Below are 22,769 nucleotides of genomic sequence, written 5' to 3' on the forward strand. Positions count from 1 at the left end.
TAGAGAATATGAGTCTGAGACACATGGCACTGGTAGAAATAAGTAAAACCATCCATCCTCATTCATTCTACCTATTAAGCCCTTTTATTTTGAAAACCATCCCACTTTTCATGCAACCATTCATCAACTTAATTTTAAGTGTTTGTATTTCCTTTATCAGGTTACCAACTCTGTTGGAAATGACAGAATTTTATTTTAGATTCTGTCCAACAATTAGCCTCTACCAGTATCCAGCAGGTGTTTAATAACAATATATAGTAGTTTATTCCTCGGTCGGAGGTGTGGGGCTTTTGATAGTTTAAGAACTGTGTTTTAGAAGTATTTTAAATATAGTTTATGTGGTAGTTTTCAAAGTTATTTTTTTTCATCCTTAAACCCTTGCACCAAAGAAAGGCTTATGTGAAATCTTAAACAGAAGAGATAAAAGCAGACTTATTCTAGTTGAGGCTGTTTGAACCTAAAGACTCCATTAGTTGCTCCCTCTTTCCCTACTTTCTCTATATCCTTAAGTAAAATCCAAAGATTTATCCTAAGCCATTGGAAAGCCACTGTTCTGTATTACTACAAATGATTCGTGGGTTTTTATTATCCATATTTGAGCCTTAATCACTCACTGCTTATTGCCTATATGTGAAGTGCTTAGTCACTCAGTCATGTCTGACTCTTTGTGACCCCACGGACTGTAGCCCACCAGGCTCCTCTGTCCATGGGGATTCTCCAGGCAAGAATACTGGAGCGGGTTGCCATGCCCTCCTCCAGGGGATCTTCCCAACCCAGGGACTGAACCCAGATCTCCTGCAGTGCAGGAGAATTCTTTACCATCTGAGCCACCAGGGAAGCCTAGAGGTTGCGTATAAATCTCTACAAAAACCATACATATATCCTGTTACATCAGCTGTTTTCCTGACTCATCCATATGCTCAAATTTCTGGACTCCATATATGATGAGTATTCTCTGATAATTTCCAGTCATTGAGACCAACTAGGAGAATATCAAATTATCATTCTTTGTTCTATCTTGTTTTTCAGCAATGAGCTCATCAACAGGGAAGCTAACTGTCCAAGCATGTAAGTCTAGTTAGCTTATAAACACAAGTTCCATTTCCATCTCAGAAAGGATAATATCTTCAAATATTAGCTCATAATTTCCCACTCATGTTCCACATTTTCTTTTAGAGAAAATAACAATTGTATAAAAAATGAAAATACTTTTTTTTCTAACTCTAAAACCAACCTTTTTGTCATCTTCAAGAAAAATATTTTACATGGTGGAAATCTAGGAGCAATTTGAAGAAATTTTATATTTCTGATTTGGAATAAATGGACGTGCCTTGATAATTTTTAAATGCTACTAATTATGCTTTCTACTGAGAAGTAAAATAATGAGAAAGTGATAAATGGGAAAGAGATAGACCCCTTTACTTGTGATTGTCTATGCAATTTACTGATCATATTCATCTTCATGGTTGACAGCAGCTCTACTCACGCACTTTATATCATCACTTGCTTCATATCACTGCAGCCTAAATTTTGAAAGAATTTTTTAAAAGTGGTGATGACTTTGAGCAAAGGTGTTCATTCATTTTCATTTGTCTTGCAAACATACTATACATTTTTATTCATTCATTCAATAAATATCCTTTAAAAATCTACGAAGTGCCAGAAAGTGAATATGTGCCACTAAGACACAGTTCCTCCTCGAAAATTAGGGGTTTGAATTTAGAGGAAGACATAAATCAATTAGGAAATGTTAAAACAATGTGATAAATGCTATGACAGAGATAGTGCAGTGAAAGTCAATCACAGTCAGCTAACCTGACTTGGTCTTGTGGGGTCTGAAAGTGATCCTTGAGACAGGAGAAAGGAAGGACCACAAATCAAGTGACAAGTGGGATGAATGTCCTGGGCAGGGAGAATAGTATGTAAATATGTCTTTAGAAAGGCAAGAATACGATCACTTCTTGTAAATGAAAAATGTCAGTGTGGCTGTAATATAGGATTGGGGGTTGGGGATGTGAGAAAGGGGTTTGATTAATAGTCATCAAGGACCAGAATCATGCTAAAACATTTCAACTTTATCTGGAGGGTAATGAAAAGTGACTAAAGGGTTTTAGACACATCAGAAAGGCCACTCAGGTTTCAGGGTGGAGAATGGATTGGAGGAGCAACACTGGAGGCAAGGAGATGATCAGGGAAGCTGTTGCAGTCCTCCAGGTGAGAAAAACAGTAAACTAGAGATGGCAGTGGTGGGGATTTCTAAACGACTGGCCACAGTAGGAGTGTCATCAGTGCCAGTAAAGTGAATTTCCTCTTTGATACCTAGTTTTTTGGAATAAAAATTGAACCTACCATACTTTCTTTATCAGCAGCATGCTTTAAATAGGCTTCATTCTTAGCGGGAATCCTAAGCAGCAAACTAATCTCTGATCTGACACACATACTAGAGTACTTATTTATCCCCACCTATAGTGAATGTGATGTTTATGTGGAAGCATAGAATCCTCCATCCTAAAGAGTAAGAGACTGGTCATGATGCATTAACCATGCCACTTTAGGAACTAGTCACTCAGTATGACAGAAGGAGTCCCAAGGAATTGGCAATTACTTCTCTGATCAGTTCTTCTGGTGAGGACTTTTCTGTCAAAATAACATGGTGGGATCACCTAAAACTAGGAAACAATGATCTTAGTAGGAGCTCCCAGAACATCTGGATAATTGACACTGCAAGTCCTCAAGACATACACTTTGTGGTGTGTCAGTACCACAATGGGCAACGTATATCCACTGTATAAATAGAGGGAGTGAGCAAAACGTCAATGAGGAGGAAATACAGAAGGTGGATATTAACATTGTACATGTTTATGTAATGACAGAAGCAAACATTGCACTGCAGCACTCTACTAATTTCTCTGTATCAAGAGTTATAGAGACATTTCTTATAATTTAATGATCGCATCTCTTTCAGGTTGTGGTAAACGAGTTGTTCCACTAGTAAGCAACAGAATAATGTCCGGAGAGATCGCGAGCAAGGCTGCCTGGCCTTGGCAAGCTTCTCTTCAGCATAAGAACATACATCAGTGTGGGGCCACCTTGATTAGTAACACTTGGCTTGTTACTGCAGCGCACTGCTTTAAGAAGTAAGTGATTGATGTTAACTTACTACTACCACTTAAAAAACCATCTGAGTTTTATTGTCTCCTGAGGAACAATCAACATCCCCAAGTATTGCTGAGGTAAAATAAGAAAAGCATCTTTCACGTCTTTTTCTAAAGTATGGTATTGTACTGGAACTTATTTGGAAAGTTCGTAGGGGTAGTAATCACTATCCTAGTATATGCTAATCAGGTCCTTAGGGTTTTAAATAAAGAAATTATGGCTAGAGAAGGTTTGGATATAAGGGAACCCTCTCACACTGCTGGTGAAAATGTAAATTGGTGCAGCCAGTATGAAAAACACTATGGAAGTTCCTTTAAAAAAAACAAAAAATTGAGTTGCCACATAATCTAGCAATCCCACTCCTGGGCATATATCCAGAGAAAACTCTAATTCTAAAAGATCCGTGCACCCCAATGTTCATTGCAGCACTACTTACAGTAGCCAAGACACAGAAGCAACCTAAATGTCTATCAACAGATGAGTGGATAAAGAAGATGTAGTATATACGTACAATGGACTAGTATTCAGCCATAAAAAACGAATGAAATAATGCCACTTGAAGCAACATAGATGGACCTAAAGATTATAATACTAAGCAAAGTAAGTCAGAGAAAGACAAATATCATATGATATCACTTATATGTGAAATCTTTAAAAAGATACAAATGAACTTATTTACAAAACAGAAGCAGACTCGCAGACATAGAAAACAAACCTACAGTTATCAAAGGGGAAAGTGGGGAAGGATAAATTAAGACTTTGGTATTAACAGATACTCACTACCATATATAAAATAGATAAACAACAAAGACCTACCGTATAGCACAGAGAGCTATATTCAATGACTTGTAATAACTTATAGTGTAAAAGAATCTGAAAAAAGAATATATATATATATATATAAAAGCTGAATCATTTGATGCATACCTAAAACATTTTGAGTGAGTAAAAGTTGTTCAGTTGTGTCTGACTCTCTACAGTCCGCCAGGCTCCTCTGTCCATGGGGATTCTCCAGGCAAGAATACTGGGAATTGTCATACCTTCCTCCAGGGGATCTTCTCAACCCAGGGATCAAACCCAGGTCTCCAGCATTGCAGGTGGATTCTTTACTGTCTGAGCCACCAGGGAAGCCCAAAGTATTACACATCAAATATAATTCAATCTTTTTTTAAAAAAGAAATAATTAGGTTGATAAACAAGTATCTATATGCACAGCATCTGTATCTTTGCCTATTCCTCTTCAACGATGTTATTAATAATTCAGTTAATTAGTTAAGCAACATTAGTCAGTTCAGTTCAGATGCTCAGTCATATCTGACTCTTTGTGACCTCATGGACTGTAGCATTCCAGGCTTTCCTGTCCATCACCAACTCCTGGAGCTTGCTGAAACTCATGTCCATCAAGTCAGTGATGCCATCCAACCATCTCATCCTCTGTTATCCCCTTCTCCTCCTTCAATCTTTCCCAGCATCAGGCAGGATCTTTCCTAAGGAGTCAGTTCTTTGCATCAGGTGGCCAAAGTATTGGAGCTTCAGCTTCAATATCAGTCCTTCCAATTAATATTCAGGACTGATTTCCTTTAGGATTGACTGGTTTGATTGCCTTGCCAACACCACAGTTCAAAAGCATCAAGTCTTCGGCGCTCAGCTTTCTTTATGGTCCAACTCTCGTTGGCAAAGTAATGTCTCTGCTTTTTAATATGCTCTCTAGGTTGGTCATAGCTTTTCTTCTGAGGAGCAAGTGTCTTTTAATTTCATGGCTGCACTCACCATCTGCAGTGATTTTGGAACCCAAGAAAATAAAGTCTCTCAGTTTCCATTGTTTCCCCATCTATTTGCCATGAAGTGATGGGACCAGATACCATGATCTTAGTTTTTTGAATGTTGAGTTTTAAGCCAGCATTTTCACTCTCCTCTTTCACTTTCATCAAGAGGCTCTTTAGTTCTTCTTCGCTTTCTGCCATAAGGGTGGTGTCATCTGCATATCTGAGATTATAGATATTTCTCCCGGCAATCTTGATTCCAGCTTGTGCTTCATCCAGCCTGGCATTTCGCATGATGCACTCTGAATATAAGTTAAATAAGCAGGGTGACAATATACAGCCTTGACGTACTCCTTTTCCAATTTGGAACCAGTCTCTTGTTCCATGTCCAGTTCTAACTATTGCTTCTTAACGTGCACACAGATTTCTCAGGAGGCAGGCAAGGAGGCGGTTAGTTGCCAAGGAACTTTAATCTTATTATTAATAATAGATTTTACTGGGAGATGGTATCCAATAAAGAACAGAGAGGAGCAAACAGACATGTGATACTAGGCATATAATTTAAAACATCTAGGCTCTATTTTCCTTTTTTTTTTTTTAATTAGTTTATTTTCTATTTTTTAACTTTACAATATTGTATTTGTTTTGCCATACATTGACATGAATCCATCATGGGTGTACATGTTTTCCCCTTCCAGAATCCCCAACAAAGGCTTTACTAGATGGTCTTTCATTATTAGATGATCTTTCCAATCCCTGTATGTGCCATGATCCACCAGCTGCACAAGCCCCCAAGCTAGAAGTTACTCACAATCATCTCTCATATGACCTTTGACAGCTTTACCTAACCCACTCTTATCTTCTAACAGTCTATTCTCTGGAAAGAACCAATGTGGGTTTTTTTTAATGTAAATAAGACTACATTACTCTCAGTTAAAATCATCCAGTGAATTCCCATATTATTTGAACAAAATCTAAGCACTTTATTCAAGACCTATTTGTTGTCCTTCAGTTGTTATGTTCTACTCTTTGCAACCCCATAGACTGCAGCATGCCAGGCTTCCCTGTCCTTAACTACCTCCCAGAGTTTACTCAAACTCATGCCCATTGAGTCAGTGATGCCATACAAACCATCTCACCCTCTGTTGCCCCCTTCTCTCCCTGCCCTCAATCTTTCCCAGCATCAAGGTCTTTTCCAGTAAGTCAACTGTTCACATCAGGTGGCCAGTGTCTTGGAGCTTCAGGTTCAGCATCAGTCCTTCCAATGAATATGCAGGGTTTATTTCCTTTAGTATTGACTGGTTTGATCTTCTTGCAATCCAGGAGATTCTCAAGAGTCTTCCCCAGCTCCACAATTTTAAAGCATCAGTTCTTCCACACTCAACCTTCTTTATAGTCCAACTTGCACATCCATACATGACTATTGGAAAAACCATAGCTTTGACTATCTGGACCTTTGTCGGCAAAGTGATGTCTCTGCTTTTTAATATGCTGTCTATGTTTGCCCTAGCTTTTCTCCCAAGGAGCAAGCATCTTTTGACTGGCCTATAAAACACTCTAAAATCTGCCCCCTGCCTACCTCACCAACTTCATTTCCCACCATTCTTCCTTTGTGTCCTGAACTGCAGCCAGTCTGTTCTTGGGATATTTGCCTGAAAACTTATCATCCCATCTTCCCATAGCTGACTGCTCATCAACCATGTCTCAACCCAAATGCCATGTTCTCAAAAGTGACTTATCTAACTACCCCCTTGTACCCTAGTCCACTGCCCTATTTACAGTCCTTATCGCTGCTGTAAGTTATTGATCTATTATTCATTCGTTTTGCTCTTTTTCCTTCACTGAAATCAGATGCACCCACCAGCAGGGGCTTTTCTGACTTGTTCACCACTTTATTCCTGGCACTTCAAATAAGGTTCAACATGTAGATGATCAATAAATATTTACTGAAGAAATGAATTAACAACATTTTATAGGCTTTACAGTTCTAAAATTCAATAATTCTGTACTGGATTCCAGCTCAAAGATGCTCTTTGTATATATTTTATCTTTCAAAACAGTAGCAGTAGACTATATGGTCAAAGAAAGCTATCATTCAATCCAAGTGTACTAGGGTGGAATTTTCTTTTTTATTAGCCTACATGCAATTATTGTAATGCAGTTCATATATTCTGTTAATATCTAAACTTTTCCAGTAAAGCAAACCCACATGAGTGGACTGTTAGCTTTGGAACAACAATCAACCCTCCATTAATGAAAAGAAACATCAAAAGAATTATTGTCCATGAGAAGTACCGCTCCCCAGCAAGAGAGTACGACATTGCTGTTGTGCAGCTCTCTCCCCGAGTCACCTTTACTGATGACATCCGTCGAATTTGTTTGCCAGAAGCCTCTGCGTCCTTCCAGCCAAATTCAACTGTCTATATCACAGGATTTGGAGCACTTTTTTATGGTGGTGGGTATCTAAAAACGAATCACGGAGCTCTAAGCTCTATTTATGGCAGTGTTGTTTAAGGTCCGTCAGTAATACCCTGTCAAGAGTTTTCCACACAGTTTGGATTAGGGCTCTTGTTTTGCAAATGAGAGAAACTCAACCCAAATTAACTAAAGTAAAAACTAGTAATATTATGGCAAATTTGGCCCTTGTAATTTGGAATCAAGAGGTAAGATGAGTCTGACTTCAGATACATGTGGATTCAGGAGTTTGTGTGATTTCATCAGGCTCTGAATCTCTGCGTTTTTCCATGGGTTGATCCGGTTTTCCCCAGGTCACCTTCATTACAAGGGATTCTAGCGCCACATAGTGGTGATGATGGCCAACAGCAGCTCAGCGTGTACATCTTCACCTAGCTGATGCCAGGGAAAAACACATCTCTCTCTTTGCCAGAATCTATGTTAATCCCTGAAAAGGTCTCTTTTGGCCCAGCTTGTGTCCAGAGGTACAAGACTGACAGGTTGACTCAATTCTCACTCTTACGCCTACAGAAAGAAAGGCAGATATGTGACTGGCAGCCTGGTCAGAATCACACTTAATGAGAAAGACAGCTCCAACAGGAAAGGCTTCAAGCAAGATGTAAAGGGAAAGAAGGTTCCCTCAGAAACACTAAAGTCTATCTCTATGTACCATTGTCTGTGCAATGCCAGGTATACACTAGATATGCTAAAATACTCATGCCCACCTTCACTCTAAGACTCCTTCACTTTGAGCCTCACCTCTGTGAGCCTCCTCTTTTTTTTCACCTCCCCTTCCCCTTAATTTGCTCCATCTCTTAGTTTCATTTTCTCAGTCACCTCAAAAATGTTTCCTTTGCTCAGCTATAGTCTCCAATTGCAGCAAAATCTGCTTCAGAACTAAAGAGGCTAATTAAGAGTGATTAGGGATAAGAATTCGGAGAAGGCAATGGCACCCCACTCCGGTACTCTTGCCTGGAGAATCCCATGGACCTAGGAGCCTGGTAGGCTGCAGTCCATGGGGTCGCTAACGAGTCGGACACGACTGAGCGACTTCACTTTCACTTTTCACTTTCATGCATTGGAGAAGGAAATGGCAACCCACTCCAGTATTCTTGCCTGGAGAATCCCAGGGACAGGGGAGCCTGGTGGGCTGCCGTCTATGGGGTCACACAGAGTCGGACACGACTGAAGTGACTTAGCAGCAGCAGCAGCAGGGGTAAGAATACTGTACAGAGACAAATCATCTCTGATAATAAAGCTTCCACTGACCTCTCTAAAATGATTTAACTTGATACACTAACAATCTCCTAAGAAATAAAATTGGCTTCATGTTTTAAGGTTTTCGAAACATACTTAGACACACTCTGGATTCTAAAATCTGGTCCAGGCGCATACATATAAGAACAGCGACAGGGTTTCTTTGACTATAGGCTTGAGAAGATAAGAAAGAACTTTTTGAGAATGACAAAATTCATTCAGAGAGCTCTATACAATGTATTAATATACAATAAACTCTAAAGAATAAATCATTAATTCTCATTCTTCACTAAGGAACCAGGAATATCTTTCGCTAATGTGGTTGATGATGAGCTTGATGGTCTCTAGATTTTTCTCCAGATGTCCCATGTGGTTTCTTTAAGGTTATATTTCCAATCACAGAAATTATTATCCATAACTTAATAAGCCCAGGGAGCTGTAAGCCTGACAACAATATGTCTTCTCTCTCCCTAATGGATCTTCTCATAAGATAGAGTTGCATTCTTCGTTTGATGAGAGGAGCATCTCAGATTCCCTTTGGCTTGATGGAAAGAAATCATTTCTGACCTGGAGTCTGAGGTTGGCATAGAAATATATCTGCCATAATAGTTTTTGAATAGCAATAGAACCTAATTCATGTAGAACTCTATAATTAGCAACAGGATACCTACTTTTTTAAAGCATCCATGGAACATTCGCCAAGATAGACTATATCTAGGTCTATAAAACAGCCTCCGACGAACTTAAAAGAATGGAAGTCATATATAGTACACTCTCTGATGATAATGCAATCAAAATAAAAACCAGTAACAGAGAGATAATAGGAAAATCTCTAAACGCTTAAAAATTAAACAACACACTTCTAAATAATCCATAGATAAAAGAGGAAATCTTGAAGATAATTAAAAGCATTCATAGAATGAAATGAATGCAAGATGCAGCTAAAACAGTACAGAAACAGGGAAACATAGTAAAATGCATGTATTATAAAATAAGAAAGACTTCCTTTTAAGACACTAGAAAAGAAGAGAAAATAAACCTAAAATAAACACAAGGAAGGAAATAATATAAGTGAGAGTGGCAATGAATACAATCAAAATGAAAAATGGAGAAAATTGAATTAAAAAAACTGATTTCTTGAGAAAAGATCAATACTTTCTGGGAAATGTCATTAAGCAGTCTCATGATAGTTGAGAAATAGTTCAGGGATGTACAGGATTTGTAGAATAAACTTTTTATAACTCCTTGCCAATGAGTTTTATTAAAAAGTTTTGAATTTACACTGTCACCTACAATATGCATGTCATCTTACCTTTCCCAGCACTGGGCATGAATTATTTTTAATTGATAATGTAGTAGCCAAAAACAATTACACTAATTGTACTCAAAGAACAGAATATCTTGAGCATTTTTAAACATTTTAGCAAATACCTGTCCAGAAAAAATCCTGAATTGACATTCTACAGAAATTAGTGTCCATTGTTAGTTTTCTACTGCTGTGTAACAAATTGCCACAAATTTAACATCTTGAAAGAAAATGCATTTATTATTTCACAGTTTCTATGGGTCAGAAATTCAGACATAGCATAGCTGGCATCTCCTCTCAACATCTCACAAATTAGCAATCAAAGTATTGGCGGGGGTTGAGGTCTCATCTATGACTCTTTTCCAAGCTCACTGGTTGTTGATGGAATTCAGTTTCTTGCACCTACAGAGCTTATGGCAGCTTGCTTCTCCAACATCATTGGGAAAAAGTCTCTGAACTCAGGGAAAGCCTAGTTCAGTTCATTTCAGTCACTCAGTCATGTCCAACTCTTTGCGACTCCTTGGACTGCAGCACCCCAGGCTTCCATATCCATCACCAACTCCTGGAGCTTGCTCAAACTCAGGTCCATTGAGTTCGTGATGCCATCCAACCATCTCATCCTCTGTCATACCCTTCTCCTCCTGCCTTCAATCTTTCCCATAATCAGGGCCTTTTGCAGTGAGTCAGTTCCTCACATCAGGTGGCCAAAGTATTGGAGCTTCAGCAGAAGGCCTAGACTCCTTTTAAAAGGGCTTATCTGATTAGGTCAGGCCCACCTTGGATAATTTCCCTTTTCATGAACTCAATGTCAAGCTGACTACATCTTAATTAACCTTCAATATTCCCTCACCTGTGCCATAGAATATAACCTAATCATGAGAATGACATCTATAATATTCACAGATCACACTTAGACCTAGGGAAAAAGAGATCACATAGGAATCTTGGGAATCGTAGTAGAATTTTGTCTACTACAGGGTCAGTTTCCCAACCAACATGTGGCTGATACAAAGAATCCCTGAATACTTATGATATTATTGGTTTCTATCATAAATAGTTGTCTTCTGCATTAGTATCAGTTTCTGTAGCTCAGGCTCTAGTTTATGACCTGGGATTGCAAAATTATAATACATAATAAAACCATTGTCTTTACATGTCATTATGTGTGTGAGAGTTCCCCATAAAATGTAAAGGATAAAATAAAGATATATAGTTATTTTATCAAGCCAAACCTATCTAGGGCTACAAAGTTTCTGGGAACAATCTGGAATCTACAAATAAAAACTTATTTAAAAAAAGAAATACCTTCCTAAATATAACTGATTGTTTTTAAGTAAAGGTACAAAGGTTTTCCACATGAAAGAAACAAAATGTTTTCCTTGCTAGTATAGGTATTTAAAAATGAGATAAGGACAATTTTCATTTACATTTGCCAGAGAATAAATAGAACATTTATCCTTAAGAACTGCTTACATTAACTTCATCTTGTTCGACAATTTTCGTTGTTGTTCAGTCGCTCAGTCATGTCCAACTCTTTGCGAACCCATGGACTGCAATGTGCCAGGCTTCCCTGTCTTCCACCATTTCCCAGAGCCTGCTCAAGCTCTTGACCATTGAGTCAGTGATGCCATTCAACCATCTCATCCTCTGTCGTCCCCTTCTCCTCCTGCCCTCTATCTTTCCCAGCATCGGGGTCTTTTCAAACGAGTCAGCTCTTCGCATCAGGTGGCCAAAGTACTGGAGCTTCAGCTTCAGAATCAGTCCTTCCAATGAATATTCAGGATTGATTTCCCTTAGGATTGACAACTTTAGTTTGAAATAAAAAGGTCTGCACTTCATTCTAGCTAAAAATACTGGTTCTAAGCACTAAAATTACTTTGCTTTTCCTTAAGGGGAATCCCAAAATGATCTTCGAGAAGCCAGACTGAAAATCATAAGTGATGATGTGTGCAAGCAGCCACATGTGTATGGCAGTGATATAAAATTTGGAATGATGTGTGCTGGTTATCTGGAAGGAATATATGATGCCTGCAGGGTAGGTGGAGAGAGATTATTTTGGTGTCATTAACTCAAAAATATTTTATCTGGCTCAAAAATATTCTATGCTCTTTATATTAGTAAAATATAGAGATTATGTCCATGTAAAAATTTATAAATGCTAATTTCAAACACAAACATTTTAACGTTTTATTAAGCAAAGCAAACTAATTAAACAAAACAAAATAACCAAAAAGCTTCCTTGATGTTATCAAGGTAACCAATGAAATTTAATTTTAATACCAGAAATCCAGAGTTTCATAAAGCAGAGTCTCTTTCCTTAAAGAGCTAACATCTAGAAAGGAAATAATCATGAACAATAAACTATGATGTAATAAGTTATATAATGGAGAACAATTTTTTATTTAAAGTATAGTTGATTTACAGTACAGTGTTAGTTTCAGATGTGGAGAATAAACATTTTTAGCTTGAAGGGAACATCTTTGGAACAAATATTAGAGAGATAATACTTCAATGAGGCCTGAAGGATAAAGAACATTCAGCCAGTTATAGAATAAGCAGAAAATATTATAGAAAAGAGATAAAGCATAGCCATATTATGAAGGTGTGAAATTACAATTCATATTTGAGGCAACTGCAAGTAATCTGTTGGGTCTCAGTCTAAGGAGGATGAGAAGTGAGAAGCAGTTAACGGTGAGAAGGTGGATTAGGTCAGGTTGTATCTAGTCCCCTTTCCAGGGCCCTCCTCTTGTCCAGCATCCGTCCTGCATGTATATTTTCAGACAAATGCATTTGTAACATGTGTTTTATCCTGTAGGCACTTGCTTTATAAGTGTTTGCAAGAACATGTGGGGGTTCTTGAAAACTCCAAGGAGGTGATTCTACATGGTGAAATGATGGGAACTGTATTATCATCAGGTGGCAGAAAACCCTGCCCAGAGTCCCACAGATTACACAGCATAGACAACCTCTGTCAGAAAACCAGCAGGGAGTTGTGCAGCACATGGGCTGGGCCACAGCAGAATCTGGTTCACATCTAGCCCCAGTCACTAAGAGTGTGGATGGAGGCAGCTAGCATCCAGGGATTCCAGAGAGAGGTTCATGCTATGACAGACAAGTGGAAGGCAGTGACTGGAACACAGAGGACATGGGAATCTAGGAGAATGGTGAGATTAGTGGTAAGTCTCTGGATAGGCTGGTGGTCATAAAGAGCTTTCACTGCATTGGGGAGCACAGGTAAGATTCCTGCCTTGTGACTGTGCAGTGTATAATAAGGCAGCTCTAGGCAGTTCCAGTCATAAAAAAGTTGGGGAAATCATCAAGGAAGGGACTCAGGCACAATGGAAGCAGCAATACAGGGATGGCTACTAGGGTTCATGGGGAGGGCTTTGGTCTATCTGATAAAACAGAAGCCCAGGCACTCTACTTGGAGTCAGGAAAAAAAACATCACAGCTTGACTTTCTGTGTTGTATACTTGAAATCTGCTAAGAGTAGACCTTAAGCATTCTCACCATACACATGCACACACATGCACACACGCACACATACACACCAAGTAACTATGTGAGGTGATGGATGTGTTAGTTAACCTGATTATGGTAATCATTTCACAAAGTACATATGTCAAATTATCACGATGTACACTTTAAATATATATGATTTTATTCATGAATTATACATCTATAAAACTGAAAAAAAATTTAAAATGCGGAAATTGAACTTTAAGGCTTTTATAACTACTGAAACCCATGTTTCAATGAATTATCCTATAATTGGTAGTCTATAAATATACTTTCTAATAATAAAATATGTGGTTCATCAAAATATCTTAAGTAATAAGTTTCATATTTAATTCATTTTCTTTCTCTTTTTTTCTTTTCAGGGTGATTCTGGGGGACCTTTAGTTGGAAAGGACCTTAAAGATACCTGGTATCTCGTTGGAATTGTGAGCTGGGGAGATAACTGTGGTCAAAGGAACAAACCTGGAGTCTACACAAAAGTGACTTATTACCGAAACTGGATTACTTCAAAAACGGGCCTCTAATTCACTATACAGCTTAAACACTGAGAGCTGTATGCAGGTCATACATGCATGAGAATCCATATACTCTGTGGTTGTAGTACAATGAAGTGAGATTAAATGACATGATTTATTTCCAAATCACTTTAATCAACCAAAAAACCCATGGCCAATTTGTAAAGGATTTAAATTTATAAGGTAGTGAGCCAGTTTAGCCTGGTTTGAAAAATACAACAGAGATACTGAGCTTTTTAAGTCAGTGAGCTAGAGTACAGAAGAGAAGCAATACAAAATTTTGAGGATAATCCATAACATTTTTAGGGTGTCTTTGTTAGGGATGTCTTCTTAAACAAGAACCCATAACATTTTTAGGGTGTCTTTGTTAGGGATGTCTTCTTAAACAAGAAACTTTTTAAACTCTCAGAGTTTAGGAAACCCATGTATAATTTTCTATCATTTCTCCAGAGCTCACAAATACTTACTTTCCCCTTTCTTTCTTGTTCTTTCATGTTTTCCAAAGAGATTTTACATATTTCCATTTATAAATCCATTGGAAGGATTTTAATTTTTAAAAAAGTTATATCTAAGAAACAAAGTATGGTGATAAATCAAGCCAAAGATCTTCTGACCTTTGTCTGCTGTGAAATTTCCCTAATTTTTCAGTGATAAAAGTAACATAAACACACACACATACCCCACATACATGTGCACATATAGAATATCCCTATCTTCAGATATTCCCAGAAAAGCATGATTGATAAATATAGACAGTAATTAGCTAGTCAAAAATGTATTTTTGTTTCAAATATTTGGGGGAATGTAATAGTAACTTCATGCTGCTTCTAAGTCGCTTCAGTCGTGTCCAACTCTGTGCGACCCCATAGACGGCAGCCCACCAGGCTCGGCCATCCCTGGGATTCTCCAGGCAAGAATACTGGAGTGGGTCATGAGCCGTCCCAAAACAATGGCACAAAAAATTGAACATTTTATAGGTGCATTTACATGCTTTGACCACCAGGGGGAAGCTTTGTAAATTATTGTTAAGGTTAAATGCCTAGAAAAAAATGAGAATTTGTTAATATGTTGAAGAATTAATGAGCATTATCTTTCCATATGGGATTCCCTGGTAGCTCAACTGGTAAAGAATCCGCCTGCAATGCAGGAGACCCTGGTTCAATTCCTGGGTTGGGAAGATCCGCTGGAGAAGGGATAGGCTACTCACTTCAGTATAAAAGTTTATTCCTTTGTATTACTGTAGCCAACTGTCTCCTAAGGCTTGTGGCAATAGCCTATTGCAACCATGAAATACTAGGGTTTTTTTCTAATTTAATAAATGTAGATTTTGATGACTTACCCTACAGAAGATATGAACAAAGTGACTTGAAATAGCAAATGAACCCACTAAGTAAAGTGTCTCATGAAGATATTAGGAGAGTCACGTTCACGTATTCCATAATATAATACAATTAGATGATGATTTTGTAGAAACTGTTACTCTGTGTGACAATACTGGTTAGACATCAGGGTTATGCATCATTTACTCATGTAACCCAAATATAAACCAAGCCATTAGAAAATTGAGCTATTTTATAATTCCCCTTATGTGCTGTTGATAAGGCACAAAAATAATCCTAAAATAATCTAAAGGAGGTGTAAAATTTATTCACCATAAAAATTAATCACGAGTTAGACTCATAGAATTTGAAGCGTAGGAAACACTACAAGTCTAGTAGGCCAGTATTCTTAGAGTTCAGAGAACTGAAGCCAGGAAGAGTAAATGACTTAGTGAAGCTGTAGGTAATTTGTATCCAGTGGGCCTAGGACCCAGGGCCTAGGACCATCAATTTCACATACCCTTGTCTTACAAAGTATCTTTATGATCATCTATATTATTGAATCATCAGCTGTATAAAAATTTCAGTGAGTTCTACTGAATCTGTTTTAAATTAAGAAACTCAAGAATTTAAAATGATGTGATTCACTTAGGCAGCTGGCTGCCAATTCTCAGAACTCACTTCAGGATACAGTTGCTTCTTCATACATAAAGGTATACATAGGCATATAAATTATTCAATATTATGGTGGTAAGATACAATTCCGATTTCTAGTGTTAAGATTCAAGGAACAATCTTAGAGTTATAACTTTGTGTTTCTAAATACTCTTGTGAAATATTTAATCTTGGATCACATATAAGCAAATATTGGTGTATCATTTAGAATCTAATAATAAAGTTGGTGATCAGAGCATTCTATAAATAATATCATTGAAACTGTGTAAGGCCAACTGAATAAATCTTTCTTTCAACTTTTGTTTAAAAATTACATTTCTTTTAATTAACTAGTTTGGGTCACTCAAACTAGTTTGGGACCTAACAGAAGCAGAAGATAGTAAGAAAAGGTGGCAAGAATACACAGAAGAACTGTACAAAAAAGATATTCATGACCCAGATAATCATGAGGAGTGATCACCAACCTAGAGCCAGACATTCTGGACTGTGAAGTCAAGTGGGCCTTAGGAAGCATCACTACGAACAAAGCTAGTGGAGGTGATAGAATTCCAGTTGAGCTATTTCAAATCCTGAAAGATGATGCTGTGAAAGTGCTGAACTCAATATGCCAGCAAAAAATCTGGAAAACTCAGCAGGGGCCACAGGACTAGAAAAGGTCAGTTTTCATCTCAATCCCAAAGAAAGGCAATGCCAAAGAATGTTCAAACTACCACACAATGCACTCATCTCACATGTTAGCAAAGTAATGCTCAAAATTCCCCAAGCCAGGCTTCAACAGTATGTGAACCATGAACTTCCAGATGCTCAAGCTGGTTTTAGAAAAGGCAGAGGAATCAGAGATCAAATTGCCAACATCTGTTGGATCATCAAAAAAGCAAGAGAGTTCCAGAAAAATATCTACTTCTGCTTTATTGACTATGCCAAAGCCTTTGACTGTGTGGATCACAGCAAACTGTGGAAAATTCTGACAGAGATGGGAATACCAGACCATCTGACCTGCCTCTTGAGAAATCTGTATGCAACTCAAGAAGCAACAGTAGAACTGAACATGGAACAACAGACTGGTTCCAAGTCGGGAAAGGAGCATGTCAAGGCTGTATATTGTCACCCTGCTTATTTAACTTGTATACAGAGTACATCACGCAAAATGCCAGGCTGGATGAAGCACAAGCTGAAATCAAGATTGCCGGGAGAAATATCAATAACCTCAGATATGCATATAACACCACCCTTATGGCAGAAAGTGAAGAAGAACTAAATAGCCTCTTGATGAAAGTGAAAGAGGAGAGTGAAAAAGTTGGCTTAAAGCTCAACATTCCAAAAACTAAGATTATGGCATCTGGTCCTATCACTTCATAGCAAATAGATGGGGAAACAATGGAAACAGTGACAGACTTTATTTTTTCGGTCTCCAAAATCACTGTAGATAGTGACTGCAGCCATGAAATTAAAAGACTCTTGGTCCTTGAAAGAAAACCTATGGCCAACCTAGACAGCATATCAAAAAGAAGAGACATTACTTTGCCAACAAAGGTCTGTCTAGTCAAAGCTACAGTTTTTCCAGTAGTCATGTATGGAAGTGAGAATTAGACTTTAAAGAAAGCTAACGTATTGATGCTTTTAAACTGTTGTGTTGGAGAAGACTCTTGAGAGTCCCTTGGACTGCAAGGAGATCCAACCAGTCCATCCTAAAGGAGATCAGTCCTGGGTGTTCATTGGAAGGACTGATGTTGAAGCTGAAACTCCAATACTTTGGCCAACTCATGGGAAGAGTTGACTCATTGGAAAAGACCCTGATGCTGGGAAAGATTGAAGGCAGGAGGAGAAGGGGATGACAGAGGATGAAATGGTTGTATGGCATCACCAACTCGATGGACATGAGTTTGAGTAGGCTCTGGGAGCTGGTGATCGACAGGGAAGCCTGGAGTGCTGCAATCCATGGGGTCACAAAGAGTCGGACATGACTGAGCGACTGAACTGAACTTGGGTCACTCTGAAGCAGGATTTGTCAACTTTAGCACTCCTGACCTTCTGGACTAGATAATTCTTTGTTTTGAGAGGCTACCCTGTGCATTGTACAATTTTAGCATCATCCTTGACCTCTGCCTTCTAGACATCTGAAACACACTTCTTTCCACCCCATCCAAATTACGTTAACTGAAAATATCACCAGATGTTGACAAATGTCTTGAAAGGGGTGAACTTCTTCCTTGTTGAGAACTATTATTCCAAAGGCATTTGATTATTGTCAAAAATGCCAGAGATAATCCGAAAATTTTTACAGAGTATTCAAAAACTATAGTCTGCTGGTCAAATCGTATGTTCACTATCATGTTCCTAAAAGAAATGGCAGAATAAGTGACAGATACTTTAGTCAGTGACTATTTCAGATACAGAGTGATCTCCTCAGACACAATGGGCTTGGAGAGTTTCTCATACTCCTGCTTACAGCAAATTCATAGACCACCATCAGCTATTGCTGTGAAGATAGGCTTTCTATGAATACAACCTCTAGTAAGAATTTCTCTACATTGACCACAATTCACAGTAAGAAATATATCTTTTATCACAGCTCCATAAATATGTAACAAAATACATATATAGATTAAAAATTGAAACAGAAGATTCATAAAACAATGCCTCTCTTACTAATTACAATAAAATTTAATATTTCTCTTCTATTCTGCTTTTTAAAAATGTTTGCCCCACCAACTAAATTGATTTCACAATCTATTAATAACAGGTTGTAACCTGCAGTTCCTATAACACATTCTGGAATAATCATTCACCATTATTAATGTCATTATTATCTCACCTGTTCCCACCACATTCCCTACCTTCAAACTATATTTTTAGCAAACTGTAGCTAGATTATGGGGCTTCTCAGGTGGTGCTAGCGGTAAAGAACCTGCTTGCCAATGCAGGAGACATAAGAGACTCAGGTTCCATCCTTGGGTTGGGAAGATCTCCTGTAGGAAGGCATGGCAACCCACTCCAGTATACTTGCCTGAAGAAGCCCATGGACAGAGGAGCTTGGCAGGCTAAGATCCATGGAGTCACAAAGAGTTGGACATGACTGAAGCGACGTAACACAACACAGCACAGCTAGATTATGACACTGTTCAATACTGCTATTCCCATGCACTCAGACCTTCACTGATTTCCCCTCTGCCTGATCAACAGAGTATAAATCCGTATTACCATAGCTTGTAAGGCCCTTTACAGTCTGCCAACAACCAAGTAAAATTCTGTTTCACTCGTTCTCAGTGTTCTTGTAACACTGAATATCACTCTTTATTTCCTAACACATAGATAGTAGGTTATGCAAGATTCTCTTCACTCTACAAGATCTAGCTCAAATATCACCTCTATCAATAATACCTTTATTATCCAATAAAAATTACTCTTTAAAATTTTTTTGAATGCTTTTTTTCTTTCCCTAGAGCTTTTCTCATACTTTACTTTGTATTATAACTTTTATGTACATTTATTATCTCTAAAAACATACTAAGTTCCATTAGGCTAAAGACTGCTTTATTCCTTTTTGTATTCCCCACAGCTTTTAGGACAATAATCTGTATATGCTGCTGCTAAGTCACTTCAGTCATGTCCGACTCTGTGCAACCCCACAGACGGCAGCCCACCTGGCTCCACCGTCCCTGGGATTCTCCAGGCAAGAATACTGGAGTGGGTTGCCATTTCCTTCTCCAAATCTGTATATAGTATGGTTCATGAAAGAATAAAATAACAGCCTAATTATGATTTCTATGAAGGAAAGACACCTCAGTTCTCAGTTACTAACTGCTTCCCTCAGCTCACTTTCTTTTACACTGCTTTCCAATCTGTGCTGGCCCCACCTAGCATATTCTTGAATGTTTCTAAGGAGTTCCAGCTCTCTGTCTACACTAGAAGCACTCAAAACACAGGAATACAAGTCACTAACCTTTCAGGAGCCCTCTAAATCAAAAACTTTGCCCCGTATTCCCTTAACTGAGCACATTCCAAACCTATAGGGATATTTGGAGATAAGACGAAAAAGCACATCTCCCATTTTCTTTTCTGTGTTTTTACTTGATCTACGAGGACTGTCCTTTCATCTTTTTTCTTTTATGGACCTCACAAATATGGGTACTTCCAAAAGGTCACCTTAGATCTCCACGATTGTATTTTTGCAATTTAGGCTCGTCTTTGTTGAATTGCCCAATGAGAGATAATAGAGATAAAACTAAAATTCATATACAATATCCACTTTTGAATGCTCACAGAAATAAAAGGATAGGAATTTCAGAAAAAAAAAGAGATGACATTTGGTTCACCAACTTTAATTATCCATATGCCTGTCCTTTCCTTTCCATTAGTAATCAAGATTTAAGTGATAAACTAACATTTTTAAACTGATTTTGTTGTTTTCTAAGTTCAGGAGACTCCTGCCACACCAGAAGTCAATAAAAAAAGTAAAAAGAAATCCTAAATGTCACTTAGAAAGTGAGGGAAAATCAAAGATAAAAATGTAGGCTTCATGAATCAGAAAAAGAAAGAACTGAAGAGCAATTCTTCAGATTACCCTAAACTATGTCTAGCTTTGAAATAGGTGTTATGCGTTAAAGCATATAGATGATGTTATGTCATATTCAGGACCCCTGAAAATTACTGCATCAGTTCAGTTCAGTTCAGTTCAGTGGCTCAGTTGTGTCCGACTCTTTAGGACCCCATGAACCGCAGCACCCAGGCCTCCCTGTCCATCATCAACTCCCAGAGTCCACCCAAACCCATGTCCATTGAGTCGGTGATGCCATACAACCATCCCATCCTCTGTCATCGCCTTCTCCTCCTGCCCTCAATCTTTCCCAACATCAGGGTCTTTTTCAATGATTCAGCTCTTCGCATCAGGTGGCCAAAATATTGGAGTTTCAGCTTCAACATCAGTCCTTCCAATGAACACCCAGGACTGATCTCCTTTAGGATGGACTAGTTGGATCTCCTTGTAGTCCAAGGGACTCTCAAGAGTCTTCTCCAACACAACAGTTCAAAAGCATCAATTCTTCGGCACTCAGCTTTCTTTATAGTCCAACTCTCACATCCAAACATGACTACTGGAAAAACCATAGCCTTGACTAGATGGACCTTTGTTGGCAAAGTAATGTCTCTGCTTTTAAATATGCTGTCTAAGTTGGTCATAACTTTCCTTCCAAGGAGTAAGCATCTTTTAATTTCATGGCTGCAGTCACCATCTGCAGTGATTTTGGAGCCCAGAAAAATAAAGTCAGCTACTGTTTCCATTGTTTCCCCATCTATTTGCCATGAAGTGATGGGACCAGATGCCATGATCTTAGTTTTCGGAATGTTGAGCTTTAAGCCAACTTTTTCACTCTCCTCTTTCACTTTCATCAAGAGGCTCTTTAGTTCTTCTTCACTTTCTGCCATAAGGGTGGTGTCAACTGCATATCTGAGGTTGTTGATATTCTCCCGGCAATCTTGATTCCAGCTTGTGCTTCCTCCAGCCCAGTGTTTCTCATGATGTACTCTGCATGGAAGTTAAATAAGTAGGGTGACAATATACAGCCTTGACGTACTCCTTTTCCTATTTGGAACCAGTCTGTTGTTCCATGTCCAGTTCTAACTGTTGCTTCCTGACCTGCATACAGATTTCTCAAGAGGCAGGTCAGGTGGTCTGGTATTCCCGTCTCTTTAAGAATTTTCCACAGTTTATTGTGATCCACACAGTCAAAGGCTAACCTGTTGACTATTTTGCATGGGCTATAATGATCAGTTAGAGTAACATCATGGTACAGAAAAAACAGTAGATTGAGCACCTCTCTGACTGAGTTATGTGGTAACTGTCCTCATGGTGTGGAACAACCACCTCTGCACTCTGGACCTCCCAGGGTCATCTCAGGAGGATCTGCCATGTAGAAGTTCATTGCTGCTTTGTTTAAGTGATGAAAGCAGAAAAGTATGAAATGACTCACTGGGGAACCTTAAATTTTTTCACTCAACCTTGACGATTCCCACATATTAAACTGCTGCCAATCATTCTGCTGGGATCATGTCTGGATAAAGACAGCATTCAGGATTCCTATCCATGCTCTTCTTGAAAACATACTATGCTGCTGCTGCTGCTAAGTCATTTCAGTTGTGTCTGACTCTGTGCAACCCCACAGACGGCAGCCCACCAGGCTCCTCCGTCCCTGGGATTCTCCAGGCAACAACACTGGAGTGGGTAACTGTATTATAAATGGTAACACAATCTGGCTCATGATACACTGCACAGTGGGGGTCAGCACAAGCCTTTAGCTGCGCCTCCAACACCCGAAGCTCCTCTTCCTTCCCCTGGAGGGACAACTGGGAAGTAGAATGGAGACCGTTCTAGGTCAAAAGTCATGCCATGGCTCACCACAGTTCTGTTTCCTCTCTCTCTCTCACGCAATGAACACTATTCCTGGTACAAAGGCACAACCTTTTCTCCTGGCTTCTCATGAAAACCACTCCACAAACAGCCTAGACTCCCACAATGCCTTTCATGGGGTCATTTTAAGAACCTAACCATCAAATAGGAGATGTTTACACCACCTCCTAATTCAGCCGCATTCCTTATTTCCTTCTCGTTTAGATGCCTCTGGAAAAAATCAGATCAACAGATTCTAGCGCAAGACAAATAAAACAAACAAATTAAAAAAAAAAAGAGACTAAGTTCCAAGGTGAGCTGGTAGCTTTTCCCTGTTCCATGACTACAGACTATTTCTAATCCTCAAAATGATCATAGTATTAAATGTTCTCGTTCAAAACCCTTGGAAAACAAATAAGG

At 38.6% G+C, this 22,769-nt stretch overlaps 1 protein-coding gene and 1 long non-coding RNA gene across 4 annotated transcripts in view; one reads left to right on the forward strand and one right to left on the reverse strand.

Annotated features, from left to right (window-relative positions):
* Positions 1-16,260, forward strand: part of LOC145544748 (transmembrane protease serine 11A-like) — a 44,165-nt gene extending 27,905 nt beyond the window's left edge. For 2 of the 3 annotated variants that reach the window (XM_081587885.1, XM_081587897.1), the window contains 4 exons: positions 2,966-3,137; positions 7,115-7,374; positions 11,829-11,971; positions 13,818-16,260. In XM_081587885.1, the coding sequence (XP_081444011.1) occupies positions 2,966-3,137; positions 7,115-7,374; positions 11,829-11,971; positions 13,818-13,979 (737 nt within the window). In that variant the 3' untranslated portion in view covers positions 13,980-16,260. Of the gene's footprint in view, positions 1-1,029; positions 1,069-2,965; positions 3,138-7,114; positions 7,375-11,828; positions 11,972-13,817 lie in introns of all 3 variants that reach the window. The other variant, XM_081587888.1, reaches the window with a different exon arrangement.
* Positions 1-22,769, reverse strand: part of LOC145544777 (uncharacterized) — a 207,062-nt gene that overhangs the window by 5,685 nt on the left and 178,608 nt on the right. The gene's annotated exons all lie outside the window — the stretch shown is intronic.

Source organism: Giraffa tippelskirchi, chromosome 1 (assembly GCF_054371585.1).
Source record: "Giraffa tippelskirchi isolate mGirTip1 chromosome 1, T2T-mGirTip1v1.2.pri, whole genome shotgun sequence".
NCBI classification, from domain to species: domain Eukaryota; kingdom Metazoa; phylum Chordata; class Mammalia; order Artiodactyla; family Giraffidae; genus Giraffa; species Giraffa tippelskirchi.